A 27,514-nucleotide genomic window follows, 5' to 3' on the forward strand; every position below is an offset into this window, starting at 1 on the left:
CGGCGATTGGCAACATTTTGTGTGTCACTGCTTCCGCTAGTTAACGTCGTCATCATCATCATCATCGAATCGTGCGGTAGTCGAAGTGCGCCAGAAGGCTGTCGTTTATAAAAAGGGTATCCACGGAGTGGAGTCCACGATTTGCTGGAAGGACGTCGTGGAAATCACTTGTTGAACACACTTGCTGCGTGTGCTGCGGAGTCGGCCACCCGTCGGTTTCCGTCGCTTCGGTTCTACGGTTTGTCGGTTCCCGTCTTAGGCACAGCGATTTTTAAAATTTCAGTTCTCACGCTACCGTAGGTGCTTTACCAGCAGTACCAGCATGTGAGAAAAGCCTGCAAGGAAAAACTAAACTAAACCGGAAGTGATTGTTCGTGCAGTAGCGAGTGGATGCAAGATAAATTTTCCAATTATTCAAATCGACACCTCGCACGCATCAGACGAATTGCACGAGAATCGTTCTCAACAGTTTTGGGACGGACAGTGACTAAATTTGTTACCCTCTCGGGGGAAAGTGTAATTGTGTGTGCAAAATTGTTGCGGAATTTGTTTCTCTAAAACCCTGCGCTAAACATTCGGATCCTTTCACAACATTCCTGCGAAACGAGCGGACTTGCGCGAGTCCGTGCTTGTGCATTCCCTCAGTAGGGTCGTGAGACCACGTGGTCGTTGGCCACCAAAAACGGTGCACGGGAATCGAAAGGTATAGGAGTGAAACCTTTACCTGCATACTTTCGACCAGACTCACCGGTGCCCCGGAGGTGGAGGGAATTTCAAACGTTCATTCCTTGTCCGAAACCAGCAACACGCGGCCCCGTCCGTCGGTCAACTGTAAGTATTTCAATAATGAATGGTACCGTGTGTTTCAACTTTGATACCGCCACGCTTGACCGGAAGCTCCCGTATTGACAACATTTTCATTTGGAACGAACATTTTGCTGGATAAGTTGGTCATTGAAAGTTTCACTTGATGAGTCCTTGAACTGAAGACCGGAACCGCATAAACCTGCCTTCGTCGATCACCGTTGGCATTCTGAGCTAGAACGCTGAGTACTTTCAATTTGACTTCATCTTTGTGATTGAACAAACTCAATGGATTTTCGATTAGAGACCCCACATCACGATGGAGGTAATATTTCGGCTAATTCCAGCAAACTAACCAATAGGGAGGGGGAGGATGTTTGAATGCTTCTGGAAGCCGAATTGCGATACCGAACTTTTCGCACTAAAGCGATCCACGGAAACTAATTTGCGACTTGTCTGGAATCCTTTCGGAAGACTGAGCTACCAGAACCGGAATACTTACATTGTTTGATGTGAATTTTCCACAAAGAGCCCACCACTCCTTTCCACTTTCTACAGCAGGACAGGACCAGTCGAGTCTAGTGGCCAGTACAATCCACAAAACATTTCTCACTCAGGAAATGGTATCATTCGGGCTGCGGTATGCGGTGCGGCTGTAGTCCTTTTGCACAGCAATTCACCAAAAATCCAATCTCCAACAGCCACAAATTGCTTCCATTTAAAATCGTATCACGGCCACTGCTAGTGACCGCAGTGCGTAGGATAACCGTGAGTTATTTTCCCACAATTAAGTGTTGAGTTACGCAGCTTCTTTGCCTCGTTGTAGGAGACCTTCAGGAGTGGATATTCCTTGAAGTTTGGTGTTATATTTATAACATTGAGTTTTGATTACCCACACCGCCGAGACAAAAGAGCAAGTGCGCTCCTTTGGACCGATGGTGGGATTCACCATATTAATTCACCATCAAGTGTGACGGCCACCAGGCACCAGGAAAAGACGGTTAAAGGAGAGATTTACCACCACCGCCATTCTCTGGAGAGGGGACTGGCATGAGGAATGGAACCAAAATGCCTTCCAGCACAAACTGCGGAGGTTGTATTGTCGTGCAAATATTTCTATCCACATCGAAAAAGCCTCAAACCAGTATGTCCAGTGCCTGCGTGTACTTGTAAGTCAAGCCGCCAGCGGTCAGCAATGTTTGGAATTTGATTGAGACCGTTAGCGGTGGCCAGCCATACGTCTAGCGAGGGTCAGTTGAATTCGCTTCGCTCCGGATTCCTTCGAGTCGTGTTTGGTTAAGGTCAAAACGTGCTCAGCAGCACTGTTCTTCATGCCGGGACGCGTGGAAAGTATCAATTTAGCAAAGGACGCCCGGAACACGCAAAGGACGAAATGGAACCACTACCACCACCACCACCGGAGCGAGCTATCAATATCCACGATGACTGGGTTTCAATGTAATTTGTGATGCGTTATGTTTCCCTTTCTGCTCCACGGTGGCAAAGGGTATAACCAAAAGGATCTAAACCCAGCAATTAACGTTGGTTTGGCTCCACGCCGTCCCCCATGCGACTTGACTGGCCAAAAATACTCGCCATGAGCGCTACCACCTGTTTTGCGCCATTCGATAGTAATCGCGGGGCCAGATTTACTTTTCTTTCGAACACGACTGTTGTATCGGGCAAGTTAGTTTACCACTAAGGTTTAACATGCTTCACGGGACGGTCGGCTATCCTAGCACCCCCATCTTGCATATCGATTTGATGAAGATTTATTTATAAACTTCCCTGGTACCGCGATCGATCGTTCTTCTCCGGGCTGCCAGGATAAGACACGGATGAGACACTTTGGTTCGCTTGTTATTTTACCACAAATCCTGACATCCCGTAGAGTGATGCTAAGACTATGATTACAATAATTAGTAGCAAGTTTAGGAGATTTTTATGTTTTATGCAACCAAAGTGTGTAAGTGAAAACTCAATCCCCAGGAGGTCCAACAGGCAGAGCCAATCGGTGTCATCGAGCTTGACGCGCGCGCGATAGTGGGCAAGGTAATTTGGTTTGATGAGTTTGGGTCCCCGTGGGCCCTACAATCGACCGTCTGACGTAGGCAAAGTTCGGTTCGAAGGAAATTTCATCCGTCACCTCGCTCTGATGGTTAAACGCAGGATCATCGCCCGGTCGAACAGGAAGCAGTGCGCTTAAATATCTGTGGCCAAACGGTGTAAACAATTTGTTGCTTCCAAAAACAGCTTTCTCCAGCCATCTCGGTATCACTTTACTCCTCAATCTAATTTTCCCGTCCAACGAGCGTCGACCTCGCTGGCCCATGCCTAGACCGGTTAAACGGAGCTTTTACGCTAAATGGTTCGTTAACTGTGCTGCCCCGTTAATGCCTGAGATGAAACGGGTTAAATTATGCATCGAAACCATCGTTCCTCCTTCTCCCGTGTCGATCGAACGTGCCCAAAATTTGGCACCGAGACCACGCTCATCCTAGCCTCGGAACCATTATTTATTTCTTTCTTCAAGAAATCTCAGCCCGAGATGAATGCGTCTATCACTAATCGTTCAATGAATCGAAACGAAGCGCCCGAATATGTTGCCAAAGGGTTTCGGTGGAATGGTTTTATCTTATTTTAAACATAATGTTGGCGCATCCATTCCTGCCATAATGAGGACGTTCCTTTTAGGGCTCATCCATGTAGCCCTTTTTTAACAAATCAACAGCAGCGCTAGTGCCCACGACCGATTAACCCAAACTGTGTCGCTTTCCTGCCAGAGCAGACCGCGTAATTCCTTGGGTGTCACATTATAGGATTAGCGTTGATAGCTTATGAGGCTGTGGTTTAGCTAGACAAACAAAAAACAACCAAAAGGCGAATAGCCTAGCGCTGACTGTCCCACGCGTATACCATGCTGCTTCACATCCGCATCCGCGGCTTAGCCGGCTTTCTAATAAATGGGCTTTCACCGAAAATCCTACCTGAAGCTGAAGGTGTCTTGACCGATGAAAAGCAAACACGACGGTGGACCCGACTGTTGAACCATTGAACCGATATGAAACCGGCGACAAAAAGCGGAAAGAAATGTTTCCTCTTTACCAGTTAACTCATAATTCGCACGACATGATTGTGATTGTTAACGCTTCGTTTACTTGAACGGGTTTTCCACGAATCAAAAAGGATGTTTTCTTTCACGCGAGTAGAGTTTAAGCTCAGCAATCAACAAGTACAACAGATTTTTCCTTTTCTTTTAAAAAATGAAACTGACAAAAGAGGGAAAAAGTCTGCTGACAGGGAAACGAAAATTTTCTCCCGTCTTTTTGGAATTACAAAAATCGCGAAAAAGAAAGGAAAACATTCCATTCAAAGCAGGAAATGGTAAAAAAACGTCTGTAAATCCCGAGTGCGCTCTAGCAGTTCGGGAGAAACTGAAAACTTTCATGAAACAATTTTTCATTTCACATCGAACGTACAACATCTGCTACGACGGATGGTTAGGTGCGAGGAATCAAGAATCCTCCAACTCTCCTCTTGAGAGGCTTGATAATTTCGAAAAGTGTTTTGCAATGCCGCTCAACCAGTAGTAGGACATCCGAGTGTAATTGGACGAATGGATAAGAAATGCGTTCCAAATGGTTGGCGTTTGGGTCCTTAATCAATTGATCCGCAATCGAACCTGGTGAAGCTGCCAGCTATGCATTAACTCTTGATATCACATGGTGAAAGGATACCAGTTTAGTGCTTACAGACCTTTTTTTGAAGCGCAATTTGTTCTGAGCACCATCGACCATATTCTCCTGATGGAGGCGCCTAGCATTCTGTTTATGTGTACTGATGTGATAATGTGTTCTTTCGTGTTTAGTAAAATAAATTGTTGGGCTTTTCTTAATAAATTTTATGAAAATAAACCAATTTACTTTATTCGTTAAGTTGAATACGTTGGAAAAATATTTAGTACACCATGTATGGCAATGCTGCCTCTTTGGTTTTCTGCTTTTAATTTAAAATGGCTCAAAAAAACACATAATCCGATATTGTCATCTGCACACGAGCGAGGAAATGGCCTCTTCTCTTCTCCTATGGATAGCGCTAATCGCAAAAGTGGATCACAACTCGATTGTCCAGTTTAATTTACCATTCCGCTCCACGAACACAATCCGCCCTGCCCAGGATTTTTGGCTTTTCTTAGACACCCCCTGTTTGAACCACGCCAGGCCCAAGAAACGTCCACTTGTTGTTGTTGGTTTGTGGTTGTGGTGGTTTCGTTTGGAGACGGAGTAATTGAATCATCTCTTACTTGCACTGCCACTTCAACGGGACCCGGAAATGGGAAAATGGTGAAAACGAAAGTATTTTCATGAGCTCTTCTGCTGGAATTGTTGGACTATTGGTTGGAAGCTGATGAATGAAATTCATCATACGCAGCGCCAGTGCCAGGACTTTAAAGTCTCACCTTAGCCGAGGGATTAAAACTAAACTTCTCCCTCAGGTCATGCGTCATAAGACGATCCTGCGACAAAGCCCTCCTTGGCTGTTCTCGTCAAACACCGTCATCCCTGAGGTATCCTCGGGTCGAGTGAATTAATCAAATTTTCCTGCTCATCCATCCAACTGACCCATCATCACCCCGTGAGCCTTCTTCTCCTACGAGGCGTGAAGCACTTTGCCGACCCTTACTGGACTGTTCATATGAAGTTTTATATTATTATCTATCTCCGGTGTGCCTGTGGGAGATGGAAGTTTACCTTGCGTGTGGCTCAACCAACTCGCGTACGTGTAAGCATTCTTGTTTCATGGCCAGGAAATCCGGCGAAATGGTTCGTTTCCTCCTGCTGGAAGGTGACGTCTCACTGTCTGCAAAGAAAGCACGACTATCTCGTTTAGTGCTGAGAGAGTGTTGTGCTAACCCTACGCTTGCCACTTTGTCGTATTTTAAAATCTGTTTTCTCTTCCATTGACCTCTCATATCGCATGAAGCCTTAGCCCGGAGGGCGTGCGTCTTGCGCTAAAGACATAACCTACAGATTGCTTGCTCGTAAGGACCAACTGTTGCTCGATTGAGCTTGCCTGAAGCTGCAATAAGCGAGTTCGTGGTGTTTTGATCCTTCTTCCGTTTTTTCTCATCCTTATACTGCTTTATACTCATCCTTTTACTGCACAAGTGTAGCTCATGCGGAAACTGTAGCTTCCTGGAAGCATGCGTTGCATCTTGCGATAGGTTTGAAATTTCTGCTCGTGGCTTTCGTTGGCTTTTATCAGAAATCAAGAAACTCTTCCCTTTTAGGAGACCCTCCGGCGCTCCAGATGCAGTAAAATCAATTCTCAGGCCACAAAAAAGAAGTAGTCCAACTTTTACATACTAAAAATAAACTCCATAAATCTATTATCTAAAACAAACACATTGAATTCACACCAAAGACAAGCATGAGGAAGTTTATGTTGTTTTTTTATACGCTTTACGTACAGCATCCATGCTGCCTTGTCGTCGTAGTCTTTAAAGATCCATTTTTAATTGAATTTAACACACATCGGCCAACCCTTGCTGCTGCTGCTGCTGTTGACCATGAACTTATACGATAGCAATTAGTGGCCATATGCAGGTGTGGTCTTTTGCAGACTAACTCCTACCCCCGGCATTGAAGTGCTGAGCACAGCACATGGGGGGATTTAGTTATGGCTTCCGTGGAACCGAGGCTACGGTGAATTCAAGTGACCGACTTATGGTTTTATTTTTAGAGTACGATTAAAGAAATGTCTTGTTAATGAATTTTGCATTTTTCATTCCAATTGGTCCGCAACATCTAAAGCGCGTGAATGCAGATGTAGGAATAAAAAGAAATCCTTGCACGTTAACCGCATCTGCGGCCGTGCCTCATGGTAGAGTACACAGTGGTACAGATAAGTTCCTATTAATGATTGTTCATTAGCATTTAAGCGATGTAGTATGTGTGTGTGGGTCGTTTTGTTCGCTAAATAGCGGATCTATAGAGTTGTTTGTCTTCAAACGAGTTTCAACGAGAGATGAGGCAGTGAGCTGCCAGTACTGAGTAGAAAACTATGAGCGGAATGCCATGCCGAGTGAGCATAAGTGGCGCACGACACACGACAATTTTATCAAAATAGCAAAAGCGAGGAGGTTGTTCCATTGGTGACATACTTTTGTAGGAAGATTCTCATCCTGCCCTCGTTACCTTAAGTTCTCTTGTTCGATACTGCCAGCGTCGCCAATCAGTGTGAGTGACGACAAATAAATACGTCATACACATACCGCTCAGCAGGACGATGACGGGACGAGCCGTGGAGCACAACGGCACTAGGAATTAAGCATAATTATGCGACTCGATTATGTGTTCCCGTTATGCTTTAAGCTAGTGCCGCGTAAGTCGCTCCGTTCGTCGTCCTTTCCACCGACTGTGTCGCAATGTATTCCGGTTTGATTTCTGTTGCTCAAACTATTATCGCGTACGCGAACAGCGTCTTGCGAATTGTGAGTCAGCGGAAATGCTTTGAGTACTTTTACTTTTTGTTTGAGTATTCTGGAAGGATTAGACCGAGGTTAGAGGAAGGAAGGAGCTGTTACAGAATATTAACAGTGCCATTTCTAAGAGCTACTATCTATAGGACTAACATCCGAGCCATTTTGGGGGGCTGTTGCCTAGGTACAAAACCGTTTTCACGAATCGGATAAGTATTTGCTGTATATTTCGTTTGCCTCGCTGTGGTATGATGGTAGATGCCGAAACGCTACGCGAACATAGGGATTTTTTCTGGGAACCCCTTATCGTGGTGGTATTCATTACGTGAAGGCTTTCTTCCACGCCTGTGTCCATTTTGCAAAATTGAAAGATGCCAGTGTGTCTTTTCAATGGGTCAACAATGAAAAGGATATTACTTGTTACCATACTTACGTTTGGATGCGCTTTTCTACTATTCAGAAGATAGTCCGAAAGGTTGTTCGTGGAAAAATCGTTTAGCAGGACACTCACAAATCGAAGAACAATAGTGTCGTGCTTTTTGTTATCGAAAAGTTAATACATATATTTTGATTGGCATTTTATCATACAATTCATCTACAAAGTGTATTGATAAAGCAACGCTAGTGCCAGCCAGTGTTTGCATTGTCAGACCATCGTTCAGCAAGCATTCAGCAGAATAATTTCCTGTAAATGGTCCATTCAATTTGCTGCCTTGTTTGGTCACCAAGGTTAGTCAAATAATTGTTCAACCATTCGAATTTTATTTATATTTGCATTTGCAATAATACCTGCTACCCGCGGATTATGTGTAAACTTTTGACAAAATTTGATATCCTCACTATGTTGTTAACGCACAGTGAGATGTCTTGTTTGCATTTGCTTATCTGGGATAGTCACAGGATTTGAATTGCTTCAGTATTTACTATAATTTGTCTCATATGCTTTCCAGCGATCCAGCAAAAGCATTACATAATACCCTGAAGCTGCAAACGAATTTATAGGAATGGCATTCGCCTAAAGGTCAGGCCGGCTTCTGAGAATTTATTTATAAACCAAATCGAGTATCCACTATCGATGAGAGAAAATTCTAGCGTTACGCAATTTCACGGAACTCATTCTTGTGGTCTGTGGAGATTGTCAATAGAGTATTAGTTGTCTCAATGAATGACAATTTATGTCAATCACTTGCGTAAACCAATGCAAAATTATCTGGTTGTCTACCTCGTTACTATTATGTAAATAACTGCTGTTCATTCATTTTCATAGCATAGTTAAAACAATTTATTTCGTCATCATTTCGCACACCTGAAAACGTACAAACACAAACATAAATTAAACTATCGCCCACGAGCCTTTTTTTGGACACTCGAATGATAAGCTAGGTACGATAAGCAATGGTAACACGACGATGGAATTTTGATCGAAATAATAATCCATTGTATTTGCGCCTACGATCACTCTCATGCGTTTACCAAACAAAACAAACATTTTCGAAAGACCACATTGCCACATGTAGATCTTTATCTTATAATTAATAAAATTACCGATAACGCAACCAACGCGCCGACGCTCTTTTAGTAGCGTCGTCGCCGTCACACACCAAAAGCACCAGTCAGTAATGCTGGCAATTGTCACGTGATTCACTGTTTTTCCTGCATTTTCACGACCTTCATATTGCGGCATATCCCAGCGGCGGAGTCGCAAAGGCGACAGATAGCCAGGGTGATACTGCAGTCATAAAGTTGCCAGTAATGACGGCATTGGCGCTTATCTGTGATTATATTTGGCAGTTTCCGGTTTAGACGAACCCAGCCGGCCTTGATGTCTAATGTGTGAGGTCATAAACGTTACGTAAATACCGTCAATGGCCATTCAGTCTCGCCGAGACCAACTGTTGATTTCGTTTGGTCTGTTCTCTGTCACATGGCGCAGTAAACAGCAAACTATCGCTCACTTCGTAACCATGCTGCTTTGCTCGTCCTTTTTGCTCTAGTACAAGCAATCCGTGGATTGCCCATATATATCATCTCATAGTAGGCTATCGTGGCATTTCCATGCCGATCAACATCCTGCGTAATTTTTAAGATTATGTGCTTTTTATTACAAACTTTTGGCTTGATTGATATTTTCAATTGAAACTCATTCTCTTACCAAACCGGATCTCTGGTCGCTTCCCACAAACAACCACTAAAGCGTGCAACCAAACTCCAATTTTCCGCTCGGACTGACACGTCAACTTGTTCACAATTCTCGAGGCGTGGAGCTGGTCCATGCTCCTATTATCATCACCATAATCATCAAAGAGATTAAAACCGATTAAGTCCATTTGGAGAGAACTGTCAACAGAGACGCTTTCCTCAAGCCCCTAAGTCAAAAAGTGGCTAAAGTAAATAACTTCTTCCCTTCCCAAAGCCCTACGGCAAGGGACCACCGGGAATTGTGTCTTTCGCTGATTTCGCCGCAATGATCCACCAACGCTGAACCACTGCCAAAGGCCTCCCGTACAATTTTCGATAAAATAAGCATAAAACATGACAACAAACAACAAGATTTGGGAGGGTGGAGTGTACAGTAAAACGCCATGACAGCTCGATTGATTTGTGATTCCTCGATTGCAACGAACGGTTCGTTGTGGAGCGTTAAGTTAATAGGTTAATGGTGCTTGCGCCACAGCTTTTATTAAACTATTGAATATTGCAAAGTCGGAAAAGTTCGGGAACTGAAACTTGATTAATTTGGAGCTGATTACTCAAGAAACTTTTATAAACGATTTGTTTGGCTGGAGAATCCCACTCAAAGATCGCTTCAATCGCTACATTCCACCGAATCACTGATCCTGAAGCAGTTTCAATTTGTTATGAGCTTGTCTTAAAGAAACCTGTGCTTCACCTGTACCGAGCTGTGGTAAACCTGCAATTCCCACGGTGCCTGAAGCGTCCAGCATAAAATGGTGAGCAGCAATGCCAGCTGCTATGTGAGGTTATGTTCCCCGGAGTTGATTATTGGAATTGAATTGCTGATGCGATTCTGGCTGGACGGTGTGATGAGGTCAATAAGTGAAGGATGGAATGAAGATGAATGTTCCGGTGGCCATATCGCGATAACATGGAAGCTCTACCGACCATCTGACTGTTTGAATTAACGTGGATTGGTTGTTACGGATGTACGACGCATTCGATGCCAATATAATTGATTTCGAGACGTTCGATACTGTGCTGGTTGTGCGGATTGCGGTTCCCAGGTCGAAGATGGCAGATAGATAAAGTCATGATTTTGATTATTGAGAAAACCAACAGCCAGAAAACTTGTCGTAAAATTTCTAGAAACTTGTAGATTTCTGAACCAACATGTTGAATAACAAAATACTCAATAAAAAAGGTTCGTTATCAGTCAATTTATGTGGCTGCCACTTGTCATAAACATCGCTAAGAATTACATTGGGTATCAGCAAGCTAAAAAGTTGGAAATTTACCTAATTACCATCCGTTAGGACCAAACATAGCAGCGAGTACGTGGGAATTTCTGCGAAGTTATAACTTGCGTTCGTTCATTACCGCTGAATGGGGGATTAATTGGAGTAAAAAGCGAAAGCCCTCCAAATCCCTACAGCTCATGATAAAGCCACAACCTGCGGCCGTGCGGTGGCATGTCTAGCGAATGTTGAGGAGAAATTTGAGAAGTTGTTAATCCTCATTAATGTTTTAAACGCATTTTTCCGCTTCTGGTATCCGCTCGGTACAATCGTTGCAATTCTTCCTTTGATCGTTTTTCTGCAAGTGGAACGATATTGTAATTAGAGATCGATTACTCTTAGCTTAGCTTTTTGTCTTGCGTACAGGCTCAAAACCCCCGTTACGTCGTCCAATAAATTAAAATTGCGTTGTTCGCGACACGATCCGATGCTGTAGCTCCAAATTAAGGGTTCCCTTTTTAAGGCATTCGACAAACGCGCCGAGGTTGAGGCTGTAGTTAATATGCACAATTTAGCTGGCAACCATGAAACCAGCATCACCGACGGTGGCCCGCCGCTCAGTAGCTCAATCGCATTGAATATTCATTGCGTACGGCAATCACCGGACCACCAGAACCATAGCGCCTTTCACAGAGAATGCTGTGGCGTGCTAAATAATCACCGGAGAAAAAGGAAACTCCAAACAACCTCCAATAGCCCGTAATCTTTGCTTGACAGAAGCAAATAATCCTCCTCCTTCCAGGATCGTTGTGGAGGAAGCGGTTCCTTAGAGCGAACTTTCTTGAACGACGATTGGAAATGAATTAATCTTTTCACCGTCGAAGCAAAGTGAAGAGGAAGGAGGAAAATCCCAGACAATCGGCTGGGCATGGTTGTGCTTTTGTATAAATTACTGCTCACGGTGATTCCCTGGAGCACAAACAGCAAACCCAATAATGGTTAATCGAACCGCCGAAGAGAGCGCGTTGGCGTGAAATTTCGCGAGGAATGATGCTTCTTGTAAGCGCCGGGATGCGTGCAAGGAGATGATAAAGCGATTATTTATTCTACAAAACAAGTATTTGCTGGACTATGATTTAGCATCGCCTTTGGGTAAGACAAACATAAATCTACAATGCGAACACTGTGTCGTCGTAGGAGTTGGCAATATAATATTTTTAAAAATTCAGTAAATAGCTGAACTTGAATCCATCGGTTCCAACTGCAGCTACCGTGACCAAAGAGCCAAAGAGTGTCCCTTTGCAGCTCCATCTCAATCAATTTACTGAAGACAAATTGAGTAGATCAACAAGTCACCGGTGAACTGGACTTCATCATGTTCAACAATGGACTTCTCCCGCACCGTCACCGAAACGAGCGCACGCTATCGGTGTACTTAAAAGGTTGCGATCGATCTTTTTCGTCCCAACTGCGTCCCTCTAGTTTGCAGACATTCCTACGGGTCTAGTCATCTCAAGTGGATACCCTGACCATGGAGGAATGGCCGGGGAAGCGAGAATAGCTTCACCGTTTTGTTTGCAATAAACGGCACATAATAATCATGACAATTTTCTCCCTTTCCTTCCCAGTCCGACTCTTTCGCCATTGACTCTTCACAACAGGTTGTCAACGCCATCGTCTTATGTTAGTTTTATGTTGTTTCATTGACGATGTTGACTCGTCGAGAGCCGGGAGTCAAAAGGGAAACTAAGTTAACCTTCTGTTCCGGTGGGAATTTGATTGCGCGTTGCCAAAGCGGCCTCCTTCACAGCTCATTTCCGTCAAATCACGGAACTGCTGGCTTCCGAGATGACTTCCGCAACAAGCAGCAGGCTTTGCTATCAAAGTAGACCGTTAACTGTAAACCTAAATCCGATCCAACCTCAACTTTAACATTCGATGTCAATAGGAGATTGATCGTTAGGTTTTAATTAAAAGAGGTGGTTGTTTAATTTTGGCAAACACTGTAAAACCATCAGCATCAATTGCTGGACAAAGGAAAATGCTTTCTTGCGATGTTCCTTTAAGCGTAAGGAACTTGTATTCATGTTACAAATCCACTTTCGCACGAGCCTAAGTGGTTTACTTCTTGCATCTCACAAATGGAAACGCCTTGTATTTGCTTACATCTAGGGCGTTGAGGCATCGTTTTTGCAAAACCCCAACCCGCAGAATCTACCCGAGAAATCAATTGATTTGAGGGAAGATGTTTCTAAATTACTTGACTGCTTCCGTGCAATCGACACCGAATCGAATCAAACTGTGACCTGCTTTCCTGATGCATTCCGAGCTCGTGGTAAAGCAAGGCGCAAAACATCAACACGATGAAAAGTTATAGCCAAAAGAAAGTTTGCCTTGCACTATGAGAACCGGAAGCGGAAGAGTTTAAGTGGGGCAATCTCTATCCACCACCGATTGACTGGCATCAATTCTCGTAAAAACCACTTTTATCGTCCTATCCCGTGCAAATGGTGGAAACGGTTGTTCAACTGATAAACGATTGAAGGAATGCGTTAGCTATAGGAATGTAATGTAGTGCATAGATAGAAAACAAGTGTGTCTCATTGCTACATCAATGGAAATTGAAGCCTGGGGTTACAACCAATAGTGAGCACACGTCGTTTCAATAAATCAATTTGCAACACGATCAACAACGTATCGTGGAATTGAAACCGAAGCAAACACCAAAAAAGCTGAACCATCTGGTAACCGTCCGAGTGCCTTCTGCCGGTGCATATATACACTTTATCAATTGGCACTTACTTCTCGTTCCAACCGCTCGGATCCATTTATGTGGTGGGTAAACCCCCTCCAACAGGAAAATTACCAACTGACGCAAAACATCCATCTTGTTTGTTGCCGAACTGGACCGAGCTGCTGTGTCAGGTTGACTTTCTATCTCACCGAACATAAAGGTAGCGAGGTTTGTTAGCCTTTTTAATTTTGGGTGTAATTCTTCCTTTTCTCTTATTGTTGAGTTTCACGTAACCTGTCTGGTAGTATATTTATAGATGGTGAGTTGTTATGTGCGCTCAAAGTTGTTCAAAAGTTTTGCGACATTTTTTGAGGGCAACATAGGGATTCTGGATAAACTCAAAGGGAACTGGATGAATTGTAATGTCTACATGTGAGCCGTTTATTTATAACTGTTGATTCCTTTTCCACGTGTTTTGCGTAACACTCTATCGTTTGTCTATGGGACATACCGTCATTATGAGAATGACAAATACGTGAGCATGAATCACAGCTTGGGCAATTTTAAACTGAATAGCAATGTGTTGATGGGGATAAACTGATGAAAACAATGTAATGTATGATTCACTCATGAAAAACGTAAAAAACATGTTAAAAAAGGGAAGATAAAATCATACACATACACATTTCGATCGGCAATTTTTCTCCTAGGTCAAGTCACAACAAAAGGGACAGCATACATTGAATACGTCGTTTTCGGGGAATTCTCCTCTGAAAACGATGTTTATAGCTCTAGCAAATATTATTGAACCAAAACTCCGAAACAGGAACGATTTCAAACAGAAAAAAATCTCCTGACTTGTAGCTTAAAAGAGAGGTTTTCGATCTCGCATCGCTCAGTATCCGATCAGAGCATCAACGATGAAGAGCCATCTTAGATAGTGATTGCTGGCCGCTCCTCCACCAGTGGGACAAGTTTCGAGTTATTTAGTTGATACTTTTGTGGTAAAATATTATCAAATTCAGCTCTGTGTGAGTGAGATAGCATTAAGAACAACCACGTTTTTGGGGTTGTTGGGTGGATAATAAACTATGATTGCTGAGGCGATGGAAAGGTCACTTCAACAGCCGGTGCTATGAAGTTGAAAAATGATATCTTGCTTTACATTCCTGCGATTTGGAGGTGTCCACGGTTTAATCTAAATACCATGTTGATTGATGACCAAGAGCAACCGTTAAACAGCACTCCAGGGCGTATTGCGTTGAAGTTGTTTTCTTGATTATATAACAAAAAAACAAATTAAGGTGAAAGTGTAATACGAGGCGGATACATATTAAATTTGATCAATTTTTCAACATGTTGCCAGCAATAATAGCTGATGACCCGGAACGTTTAAATATTCATCAAGGCAGAAGCAACAATTAAAATTGTTTCGGTGTTCTGTCTGACGCTTGCTGTACTTATTAATAGAGAACGACATGAAACCCCTTTGATGTAATGACGAGTGTGTGGCAGCAACACGTTTTTGAATTGAACTGCCCAACGCGGATTATTAGTACTGTCGCATTCAATTTTACATGGCTTAGAACATAGAAAATGAGCAATGAAATCATCAATTAATGCTAACTTGTTTGATGTTGTGCTCCAACAACCACGAATTAACTTAAAAAATCAACGGACACTGTATATGGAGTTGACGAATTCAAAATTGAACTAAACTCACTTCAGCTGGCCTTGGCCTGTAAGCGTTAAAAATCTACTAACCGAGCGATGCGTAGTAAGCCGGAACGCAAGGACTACTATATGTAAACCTGTAATTTTCGAAGCCATTTCTGTGACACTAATGATACCCTACCATTATGGAAGCTTCCTGCTTGTGTAACATTCAAATGAGGTTGATTTAAATGATAATGAATTATGCTTTTTTGTTTGTTTTCAGCAAAATGAAAACCACATTTGGGCTGTGGACAGCGATGATGGCGTTGGTGTGTGTCAGTGTACACGTTTCGGCCCTACCCTACAGTGACTCCCGTATTGTGCAGGTAAGCGTGGCATGCAAAAGGATGTTAACTAACTAACCGATAAAGGAAACGATACGAACAGAATGTCTGGTTTTGAAATAATCTATCTGTGACAGACTTTTCTCCCAATCCCTTTCAAACACATCATCATCATCATCATCATCATGTATGCGCATCGAATGTGTCCTTCGTGTATCTCTGTTCATTCCTGCGGTGACAGTTATTAACACGTGTGTGGGTCGCCTCCGTAGTGGCTCGCCAGTCGTGGAGCCATTATCACACTTATCATGCTGCCAATCCTTCTCACACAATTCTGCGGTAGAGCGTACCCGCACATAATCGGCCTGAGGTCCTGCGGTGATTGAATAGTTATACCGTTTATCACTTGCTCCTCTTTTGCTAGCCCACCCCAATAATCTTTCCATCGCCTGACCCATCTCAAACACGAACCATGAGTGTGACAGCTAGTAGCTTCTAGCATGAAATGTTTCTAGCTCATTCCAGAATGGGCTGGTTTGAAAAGTGTGGACGAACAATGCTAGTTAATTAGTCTGTTTTGCCAGATTGTGGTAACCCACGTGCATTTGTTGTCCCTACAATCTACGAAAAGCTTGGTCTACATCATTTTCTCTGCAGAAATAACGGTACGAGAAACGAAAGAGTAACACTTTAATTTGAAAAGAGATGAAACAAACTTTGGAACCATTATAAACACGCAATAGTGATTCGTTCATACCAAATGAATGGTTCAAGGCTGTCAGTCCCTGTCTAGCGTTCATGCTAGCGGGTGTACGTGAAATTGCTCATCCGTTGAGTCATAATGCGGGATATAAATGTGGTTTGCACCAGAGACGATAACGAAAGAATGAACGTTAACCATCCTATTACACTGCTGTAGAGTAACTTAAACGAGTGGAAATTGAAGTCTGTGATGGATTTTGTCTGAACTCTGCGTTTTCACGGCGAGTATTGCTTCTGTTAGGGTAAATAATGGTTTTTTAAACTACCATCGGACAGATATCATTAGCAAATAAGGTGTTTTACTGCAGAATGCTTTTGATGTGATGTTTAAATGAAACGAACGAATGAAGCAAACAGATAACACACATGTTTATTTTATTATGCAATATTGTGAGGCCAATGTATACCTTTGCGAAACCTGCACAATAACGCAAATCAAATACTTTTAATCGTCCATATTTTCGTTCACCAACTGTTAGTAACATTGAGATTAGTTTCGTTATCAACCATGTGAATTTGAGTTTAGCTTTACTTTCTTGTATTTTAACAAAATTTCAATGTATCTCAACGTACAATCTAATGCCCATTACCACACGTTCCGTTAGTGATGGTTATGTGACTTATTCAAATACCGAGCGCAGCAAAAGTACATTGGGAAATTGAACGATGGACTCCTGATAGGGAGAGACTGTTTTATAGCTACCTACAGTTGCTCTACGAATCAATCTATGCTAGCAAAAATGGGCGGCCGACACAGAAGGTGCGACGAAATCGTGCCAATTCACTCTACTCGCACTAGAGGACTGAATTGTTTTAAATCGATTCCTACACGTTTCAAGTGCAGACGGCCGGAAGTAAGACAGTAACTAACGGTTGTAGTAAAGTTGTACTACTACTACTGCTGCTCCGGAAGCACGTGTACTGGACAGCCGTGAGGGTTTGGCTTCCCTTGTGCATGTTTGTTTGCGGCACTGTTTCATGCTTCGAGCTGGAAGTTGCATTGCTGACCGTAAAACGGTTCTTACTGGCAGCGACGATATCCCTTAAGAGTTGCATTAATTTAATTATGGCATAAACTTTTAGTTGTTAAGCAGGTTTTCATTAAACTAATGACTGAACAAACAATCTTTCCTTTGTATGTACAAACAGGATAATAGCTATCTGTCGCTCAAAAGGACGAAACCATCGCTGTCAATTGTGAACCCGCTCGATGTACTGCGGCAGCGAATCATTCTCGAGATGGCTCGAAGGCAGATGCGCGAAAACACGAGACAGGTAAGTGGTTGACATTCCCATGTACAAGTGTACGGAATGCAGCATCAAGGGCAGAGTACCAGCCGTTGTTAGACAAGAGATATTCAACAAGTGTTATCCACGCCATGACACACTTATCCTTGGTTGCGACGAAGCGACTTCGGAGAACATGTTGCTACCTTTGTCTGAGGTTTACTGAAGCAACGGACAGCCGTATCGTAATCCACCACTTATAACAGCTTGGACAGGCTGGACGATTGCAGCTGTAAGCAACCCAATCCGCTTCCAGAGCATACGATGGTTAGCATGCTTCCGACATTATGATCCATACAATCGCTTCTAACCAAAATGGTTTGGCTTTTCGAGAAGTACCCTACGTGACGTTGGCTCCATCCAGTGACGTAGGTTGGTTAGCCGTAAAATATAAAGGCAGATGAGTCACGGTGAGCAGCTTAAAGAGCAACCATCAACACGTATTTGCTTAACTCATTCGGGGAATCTAATCAAAATATTTGTATAAAGTGCCCCACGGTTTGTGGCCATTGCTAGTTCTCGCAAAAGCACCCAATTAGTAATGACTCCATTGATTTCGCCTCGGTTTGATTAGCAGAAAGGATCGAACTGAACTGTTCAATCAAATTGCTTTTGGAATATCGCTGTGTGTTTCGCAACTTCTGTTGAGTCAGTCCATCCAGAGACGGGTTTGCTTCTTCAATGATGCCAATAAGTGGATTATCTTTTACCATCCAGTAACCATAGCAGTAGCCTAGTAGCCGTTCTGACCTCAAAATGGTTCAAATGTGACGTCGGTAGGTGGGCCATTTTTATTTTCTGCAACCAAAACATCCCTCACGTAGCACAGAGAAAGAGTAGCAAAGAAGGAAACGCCATAAGAGTATATTTCTCCTGTGGGCTTCGTACGTGACACACAGCATGAACCCCAAACGTTTTTACGATCCTGGAAACACAAAACAGAATGTCCAAACCAGCATTCAGGTACAGAACGAACAGCAAAAACAGAGCAGTTAGGGCTAACCTAATGGCGGACAAGGGCCAAAAAAGTCAAACATTATGTTAGGACCCAGGTACTGGGTGTTCCTTGTAATGAAGACATTGCAGTTCATTATGCACGTACCTTTGGAAAGGTTATGATGACGGCATGGTTACATTAGTTAGATTCGCTTATCATTGCTTCGTGCAAAGCGTTAATGGATTGAAGCATAAGATGAATCTCCACATCTGAAGAAATTTCTACAAAAGTAATAGAATTTCACGCATTATTATTCGGTGTTATTGTGCCTCGTTCGAACTATTGATATTCAATCTTAATACTTTGTATATAATCTAAATCGGTTTGAAGACTATACCTTGAAACTTTTCGACAATCTGTAATAACATACATTACAGGCATTCAATAATGTAAAACACTTGCCTGACAACTTTAACCTACATTTCAACATTTTTGCTTCAAATTCGTCCTTGCGTTCTACTCGAAAATCCCTTTAGGGTGTTCGCATACGAAGTTGGAATTGATATGACGAAAGCTGCCATAAACTTTTACCATCAGTACAAAATTCTTCACAGCCTACTGCCGATTGGGTCTGCTGCAAACGGCTGATACCATGAGATGGATTGAATTTGTCTATAAGATTTATCTTTACACAACACAAGCTCAGTTTTCGCTACCTCTAACTTGTGTTTGAGTGTTTCATGAATACATCGGAAAATGCTTTTAAAAAAATGGTTCAAAAGCATTTTCTGGCCAGAAAAAAACCGTTGCACTCCAAAAGAGTACCTCACCTGCTTCGCTCAAAGGAATTGTTTTCGGCAAGTCCAATCGGTTCTGCATTTGCGGACGAGAGAATGAAAATGGAATTTTAAGAAAAATTGATCCAAAATAAAAACAAATCTCACTATCTTCATGCCTCGATGCTTCCACACCCAGATTAAAACAAATTTCTTTTTATTGTCCGACTAGCAATCGACAACCTTTTTGCCGCCGGGGCCACTTAGATGCTTTTTCGTTTAGGCATTTCTCGCTTCGTTGTTTCGCCAAAAAAAAAATTGGACAACAAAAACGAAAGCAAACCGACGTCACCTTCTTGCGCCAAGAGCAAAAGAATGTTCGCGTATCCGCGAACCTGCGGGGACCGCACGTCACAGGTCGGGGCGTCCGTGTGCACGCACGCAATCGTCCCATCAAACTGTAATGATCCCAATTTACGTGCGAAACCCTCCATTACTGGCCGCATGGTTGACACATGTATTGCCCGGTCGGTCCCGATCCGTACGTTTTATGGAATGGACGAAATACGCTGTGGGCGTGCATCATTATCGCGTTTATTGGCGGATTCAGGGTTGGAGGAAATGCAAATTGTTATTTTGTTCATTTTTTTGTGTAACCGATTCTGCTTTCTGAAGGCACTGCTCCCTTGTGATACACCTTGTAACGTAGTTTAGATAAATCTATTTTGCCTTTCTACCGTCATGCCGTCCAAGATGGACTTTCGCTGTATTTTTAGAATGTTAAAAATAAAGATCCAATGTTAATTAAATTAACAACGCAAGGTATCTACTCCACCCTCCAGGTCGATGATTACGAACCAGCCAAAAAATGTGCTGAAACAAACAATAAGGTCCTGATTACACGAAAATCACGCAATTTGATGTCTGCAGGGTGTATGTGAGCCCATGAACGGCTTATGATTGATTACAGATGATTCGTGGCTCAATGATTCAGGGTTCTCTTCCGCTGCTAATTAAAACAAACCACCCAGCCGGTGGGATAGCAAATGAAAGCACTGCCGATAGCCTCTGGAGCCTAAAAATACTAATTCCATTCATATTTACTCCTGAAACCACGAATGAATGCGAAAAGGATTTCACTTTGAATTCATAAATCCGCTGAAAAAGGAACAAAAATTAAAATTAAAAATGGTTCAACTTCATGCAGACGGTGCAGACTGTTGGCACCGCTGGGCCAGGACTCAATCAAGCAGACTGCTAATGATGCTGGTGTCCGGGAAATGATATTTTTCTCGTTTCACCACCAACTCCGCACCGTCGATAATCCAATAATGGAATAAAACTCACGACCGAGTGGCCAGGAAATGGTACAGAAATCCGTGCAATGGGCAATATGGGGACAATCTGTCGTTCACTGTGAGTTCCGGGATCCTTCCAAAGGGAATATTGTTTGTCGAAGGAAGTGATTCGCCAAACGGGAAATGTTGAAAAGCATGTCCGAAGAATAACAACTTTTTCGGGGGATACTGAGGGAACCAGACCCCCAGGCTTTTTATCCCGGCAACGGTAACGGAAATCGAAACAATCGACATCCGACGATCGGTACGTTCGATTGTGGAGAGATTGAACCTCAATTTCCTAGATAGACATGGTGAAAATGGATGCTACGTTGGTTAATTAATGGCATAATTTATTCGCTCGAGTAGCTCGATTGCGGACTCGATTTTGAGACATTACGCACAGCTGATTCACCCATTTTTCTCTTCTACGAAACTTAGAATAAAAGTTTGATTGTTAATTTCAACAATTGGAAACAGCCATTTTCAGCTGCTTATCGATTACCGTTATCACTTACAACGATGCTAAGGTGTTTTGGTCTTGGTAGTTCTACTAGTTCTTTAACAATATCTTAAAAGAGGATGCCATTAGAAATTTAGTAGTTTACTAATTTTTTCCTACGTTGTTTATTATTAGGTTGAACTAAACAAAGCTCTACTAAGGGAAATCGGCAAAAGGAGCAGCAACTTTTACGATGGGTCGCAGATGGCTTCGTATGATCCAGATCGAGCCTACTACGATCGTAAGCTGTACAACCAACGAGTACCACTGGATCCGGAGCGTAACCTACCCGGTGACGATGAACTCGAAGCGATGATGGATAGCTTGCTTCGCAGCAGCCGCTTTTCATCTGCAGGAAAACAACAGCATGTTCGCTCGGTTAACGATCGTCTAGCACCACCACCGGACCCCGAGGAACGCGGCCAACAACCAACATCCTCGCAAACGCAACCCCAATCCCAGCAGTTGAGCAAAATGTTCAATAACGAGCAGGAAGATCTGAAAACCAATGGTGAGCATACGATTACGACACAGTCCCTGCATGTCAATGATCCAGACGATGATGAAGATCAGAACCGTAACGAAAACTCCGATGTAATGACGGACGGTGAACGTTACATGGAATCGAATCCCAGGACTGAATCTCGCCAATCGCTAAACGATCAAAGTACTGACAATGAATATCAACGTCAGCGATTTGTATACGGTATGTACAAAAATCGGTTCGCAAACTAATGTGAAATGATCCTGGCTACCTAAAACGATAACATTTCCGACTAATTCCGGCTCCGAGCACTATTGGTGGATTGTAAAATATTAATAAGAAGAATGGCCAAAAACAAAAGTTGTAAAACTGAACCAAGCAGATAGTAAACTACAGCATAAAGCAGACCTTTTTTTTTTTGTTACCATTTCCAAACATCAGGTAAGCCTAACGATATCAGTTGATTTGCGGAAATACTAGCAAAAGGAAAATACTATAAACTTCTCCACTCACGGTAAGACAGGGAATAGTAAAGAGTTGGTAGTAGGAATTCAATCTGAACCCCACCTATTCTTTGACTTACGCTTTGCGGACTGCATTCGAAAAAGGTCAGATGCTCACCTGTCTGGAAAGGTTTTCAGAGCAAACAAGGCGCAAGCTGCAGGAGCGAGACAAGAATTTTAATACACATCCCGTGATGGATGAATTGAGAACCCATTTTCGCTTCCTTCCACTCGCTGTTGAATGGCTTCGGCCGTATTAATCAAAAACTTGGATTTTATTTTTCAAACACCAACTAACGTGTCGGTTGAAAAGGGTTCTCGCCAAAGTTCGTTCCATCCATTGCATTTCACCAGGAGCGAGCAGAGGGCGCAGTGGTGTTCGGTTCAGGCATGGCTTCTTTGAACTCAAAGTTCACCAGCTTCCTCGCCTAATTATGCTTAATGGAGAAGTACACACTTATCATTCCATGTGACTAAGTTGGATTATGCAAGTCATGGACAACGAAGCCGAAAGACTACTTGTGTCAACACGTGCCCCCTAAGATTGCTCACATTTTCCAGATGCTTATGCGAAACTTTTTACGAAGGTGAAGACATAAAATGAAATAATAATGTTGCTCCTTCTCAGCCATGAATCGCTGTATGTTTTTTATGTGTATGGCTCACGCATCTGCGAAACTAATTTGAAGAAAAGGGCGAAATGGTTTAAAGGGCCGGTAACCGTGGGTTACTGGGAGTATCAGTCACCGATGGTTTCTCCCACATCATAACGACTTCAATATTTATCCATGTAAAGCCTTTTTTCGTTTCGCTTCACTGATGTACAGGTAACCGTAAGAGCAATTTGCTGCCGGCCTCACACGGGAATGCATTTCCTAGGATGCGTGACACGGTACCATTTGCAAGGCCGTTGATAAGTAGGCGTAGGGCACAAAAATGAAGAAAAATCTCTCTCTCTCCCAAAACACTCGTACCGAGGCACGGTCGGTAAACAGGAAGAAAGCAACACACATTCCTCACATCGCTCTAGAAACCGTAACATCTATGCGGAAATGCACACCTTACCCTGCCGTTACTATCGACCAGTTTAAGCTGGTGAACTAGACATGTAGACATAGAGAGAGAGAGTTTCAGTTCCGGGCAGGATGAATAATTTTTCTGACGTTTCCTACTGCCATCGTAGAGACCATGTTATGTTGTCGGGATGCCAGCAGCATAATCCTCTCATGCTTCAGCTTTTTGGTTACACAAACGATGCTTCTAGGCAGGATTAGAAGCAGCCATGTCTGCTCTGGCTCACGAACACGATTAAGATGGGTTTATTTTTTTTATTTTATTTCGGTTTGTTCCTTGCAACATGTGTGTAGAGCCAGCTTTTTGTGCTTCTGCATTTACCAAGCTCTTACGGGAGGACGGGGGATTTCATCCTTTAACACGTGCTGCTCATTTGTAAGGTGTTAAGCTGAGATAATTGTTAACCAAAGTCATCCTTTAAAATTAAGTAATGTGTCAGGAGGATAAACAACGTTCCGTTTTCCTAGGCTGGGATTTATTTTGATTTACCGTTGACTGATTTGGCTACCTTTTTTTCTTTAAAATCTGTTTGGTTTGTTGCAGTCGACATGAAGTCAACAGAAGGTTTAATGAGAGACGTAACATAAGACAAAAAAAATGAAACTTTGAGCAGCTAGTAACATTCTAAGGATTCGATGGTTTTACGCCGTAGCTCGTGAAGTGTAAACAAATCACTTATCGCTGACCGCCAAAAGTAATAAAAACAGAAAAGACAAGTGAGCCAATAAAATAAACGAAAGGAGGAAAAACCTGTAAAATGTTGGCGTCTCTAGCTTAGACGACATCGTTTCGTTCGGTTTTTCCTGGTTTGTATACAGCGACACAGATATTTGACGATGTACTGATTGCAAGTGCAAAGAGTTTCAGATTGTCTGATCCCCAATGAAAAACTGTTTTACAAACGCAACACAGCGGTCGCAACTGAGATACCATTCTGGCAGAAATGATTCTTGAAACTTATGGCATCAGTCTAAATAACGCTTAACTCTAAAGGAACTTATAGGAACATCTTATGGACTCATGAGAACACAAAGATATGTTTGTTCTGACTTCTTAACCAACTATTAATCTGGCTACGGGCTAAGGACGTGAGTGCACCGATATGTAACAGAAATGGTTGGAGATACTCGAAGTTTAAATGTTATTCAGCAGAAACAACGAGAAGATATAGAGATATGAGATTTACTTTACGAGACGATGCTGTGAATGAAAAAATGGAGTAAAGCGAACGACCGAATTGGAACACAAACTAACTAACTAACAAACTAACTAAATAAACTAAATCCATTACGATTAACTCGATGGCATTATCTTGAGCAACACAAAAAAACATTAAAAACCCGAAAAAGGATGGCATGCCAATGCTCTATTGTAAATATTACTTGACGTCTTTGAACATTTACTCCTAGTAGTAGGAAAAGAAACCAGACTAAATTACAAAATACCAGCAAAACAAACGGCAAGAGGTAGGAACCAAGTAAAAGCATGGGCACAATGATGTCCAAGAAATTGCGAAACGGAACCGAACAAAATGGCAAAAATAAAGAATTTCATTTCTAAGAGCAACATGTTATTGAGAGCACCCAGTGCCCGGCGGTCCGTCGGAAAATCTATAAATTGGTATTTTTCATTATCGCTAGTCTTTTCGGGATGAACAATCAACGCTCATGCGGGGCTATTGATGACACAAGAACGCTAATTTGTGGATTTTAAACTCAGTTCATCCGTTTCAGGAACGGTCACTTTATTTATTTTTTGCAAGAACAAACTATCACTTGAAAGTGCACAAATGAAATCGCTAGATAACATATCAAACATTTACACACCTTGTGGTACTAAGTGTCATATTTTTTTGTAATTTCTCCACTTCTACAATTCTTGCTAACAGGCGCAGTTTGCAAAACACTGTATTCTACACATTTACTCAACTTTCAGCGGAAAACAATTTAACAGATGCAAGCAATCATCAACACATCACAGGCTTCCTGGTGGAGCCAATAAACCAATTATTTTTTTAATTCATTTTCGGTGCGAAGTCATACAGCATCCTTCTCAGCCTACCCTACTAGACGCTATAGTCTGCGGTGAAAAAAGCTTATTTGATAAAGATTTGACAAATTCATCCGCATTCAGCGAATTGAAACAAGTAAACATTGAAATTGGAATGGTGGGAATAATGCAGCACAAAATGGTCACCGCCTACTTGATGTCGCATAGCAATGCGACACCTCGGAGGGTCCAGTGCCGTGGGTTAAAATCCGTCTCGAAATCGATCGATCCGACGTACTTCTGATCGGTACGCTGTGGCTTCCGGTAGATGGGACACTCGTATAGCCGTGGATCCTTGCCAGCCGTCGTGTTAATCGCGTAGATGTAAATTACTGGCATCTGCTCGTACAGTACTTTCGGTTTCGATTCAATCAACTTTCCACTGCGCCGATCCAACGATGCACCTGCGAGGAGAACACGTGACTCAACTAGAACTTTGCAAGAGAGCAAACATCAGCCATCATACCTTCCAGAAACAGGCCATACACGTAGACACCTTCCTGGGGCGGATCGTGGATGTCTTCTTTGTTGTGACGTGTAATTTGATTCTGCAGCACCACCGAATCCAGGGCCCAGCCCTTGTGAGCTCGCGTTACTTCCTGTATTTGGTGTTTCCGATTTTCAAGGAAATTTTATGGGCAGAATACGATGGGGACACATGTTGATGCGTGTAACGATGAACGGAGACAAACAATCAATCAATCTGCAGGTAATTGTGCGTCTACCGAAGTATTTCGTTTCGTTTCAATACGCCTCCAAATATTTGATATCAGTTACAAAATGTTTGGCATCATTAGCGATGATCCAAAATTCAACACAACATAATAAATAAGTAATTTGTTTCAAATTTAAATTTTAATTAAAAAAAGATCGATTTTGTCCACTGATATTAATTGATGTGAATTGATCTAAAGTAACAAATCCAAAGAAAAAATAATCAACAAATAATACGGACTGGACTAGAGTTCAACTTCAGCAATGTTTATCCTAGGCATTTCTCGTCAAATCCTAAAAGAACAGCTCTTGCTCCTTTAAAAAGTCCGAAGCATCTTCTAGTATTCGAACCACATCCGCAGAGTGTGTCAAGAGGACACCTAAAGAGAAACTCAAACAAATGAGCAACTTTGTGCGTGAACGAAGTTACTCCACCCAAAAGTTCTTCTTGTAACACCACCTGAACCGATTGAGGTGAGTGAGATCAACGGAGTTTTGGCGGTCTTGAAAGAAACTGAAAGCGAGTAGACCAACTGGGCGGCAATCCAATTCGTCTTTCAATCCCTACGCAGGAGGATTAGGCATACCAACGCTATGGAACCTCATCATGTATGGAGGGCGGTAGTAACCGTAAATCATCTTGCGTGCGCTCCATGCAAGTTAAAACAAAACATAACCTTCCAAAGGACGTGCGATAGAGAATGGGTAAGCTGCTAGCAGGATCTCTGGCATGCCGTAAGTCCATCATTTCCATCATAGACATTACCGTTATCATTATTATTATGAGCGTGTTCCATCAATGGTTTCATCATTCGCTTCAACAAAGCCAAAGGCGTACACCTCAGAGAGCTACGCTGCTGGCATACTCCATTCATCACTATGCAGCAGGAAGCAATCCACTCGTCTAGGGCCAGGTAACAGTGAAAAGTACAGTTATAAACTCATTTTCACATAATTAACTCCTCGTACGCAGCTAATTGTAAAATTATCACACCGGAACAATGGCGAGTATGTGAAAAACATGTCTTCGGAATGGAGTGTTAATGATTGAATTAATCCTTCACACTTCTTGTGGAGCAGGCCTTTAAAATGACGTCAGGTTGTTGGTCTGTGCCTTGTGCTACCCTTTCGTTACTGCTGAGAGTAACCTTCACACCTTTAGCTCAACAAAAGAAAGCCTCTACCTTCAACACACATGTGCAGCCCCCTTACTCCTCGTTTATTTCGCATACGAAGAGTTCTCGACGCTTCCGTTGGGTGGCTGGTTAGAAGCGTTGAGAAGCGGAAATAGCTGGGGGATGATAACACGTGCTTCGTAGAAGGCTTGTCTCACAAATGGGATTTATCCACATCCACGGCGTAAAGCGGCCAGCTTACGAACGGAACAAAATGGGTTGGAAATACCTTGCACGTTCAAGCATGAGCTTAGGTTAAGTGCATTCTCTGACTGACGTTGTGGTAAAGTGGTATTCGGTAGCTTGTTGGAGCTCGTTTCTTTAAGAATTAACTGCAAATATAAACATTCAAGCCTTTTCAACGAGCAGATAATCATTTGTTAATAAATCACTCTTCTTTCTTGGACCATTTATACGAAGCCGAGAGAAAAATAGGATAATAACAGCGTACAAGATCTTAATAATGCCACTCGGCACAAGAA

General features: G+C 42.6%; 2 protein-coding genes across 4 annotated transcripts in view; one reads left to right on the top strand and one right to left on the bottom strand.

Annotated features, from left to right (window-relative positions):
• The first annotated feature begins 51 nt into the window (after positions 1–51).
• On the top strand, positions 52–21,768 carry LOC125950382 (uncharacterized). Its single transcript, XM_049678326.1, has 5 exons — positions 52–238; positions 366–831; positions 15,372–15,474; positions 17,344–17,469; positions 21,169–21,768. The coding sequence occupies exons 3-5, from the start codon at positions 15,376–15,378 to the stop codon at positions 21,766–21,768; spliced, it is 825 nt and encodes a 274-aa protein (XP_049534283.1). The 5' UTR covers positions 52–238; positions 366–831; positions 15,372–15,375.
• LOC125952705 (dynein axonemal heavy chain 5) overlaps positions 21,400–27,514 on the bottom strand; it is a 39,171-nt gene continuing 33,056 nt past the window's right edge. For all 3 annotated transcript variants that reach the window (XM_049682343.1, XM_049682344.1, XM_049682346.1), the window contains 2 exons: positions 25,610–25,742; positions 21,400–25,547 (listed from right to left, as the gene is read on the bottom strand). In XM_049682343.1, the coding sequence (XP_049538300.1) occupies positions 25,294–25,547; positions 25,610–25,742 (387 nt within the window). In that variant the 3' untranslated portion in view covers positions 21,400–25,293. The remainder of the gene's footprint in view (positions 25,548–25,609; positions 25,743–27,514) is intronic.

The sequence above is a fragment of the Anopheles darlingi genome, chromosome 2 (assembly GCF_943734745.1).
Source record: "Anopheles darlingi chromosome 2, idAnoDarlMG_H_01, whole genome shotgun sequence".
NCBI lineage: Eukaryota > Metazoa > Arthropoda > Insecta > Diptera > Culicidae > Anopheles > Anopheles darlingi.

Coding starts and splice junctions, on each gene's coding strand:
- LOC125950382 (XM_049678326.1), top strand. CDS start 15,376: ATGAAAACCACATTTGGGCTGTGGACAGCGATGATGGCGTTGGTGTGT. Junction 15,475..17,343: donor GTGACTCCCGTATTGTGCAG/GTAAGCGTGGCA, acceptor ATGTACAAACAG/GATAATAGCTATCTGTCGCT. Junction 17,470..21,168: donor TGCGCGAAAACACGAGACAG/GTAAGTGGTTGA, acceptor GTTTATTATTAG/GTTGAACTAAACAAAGCTCT.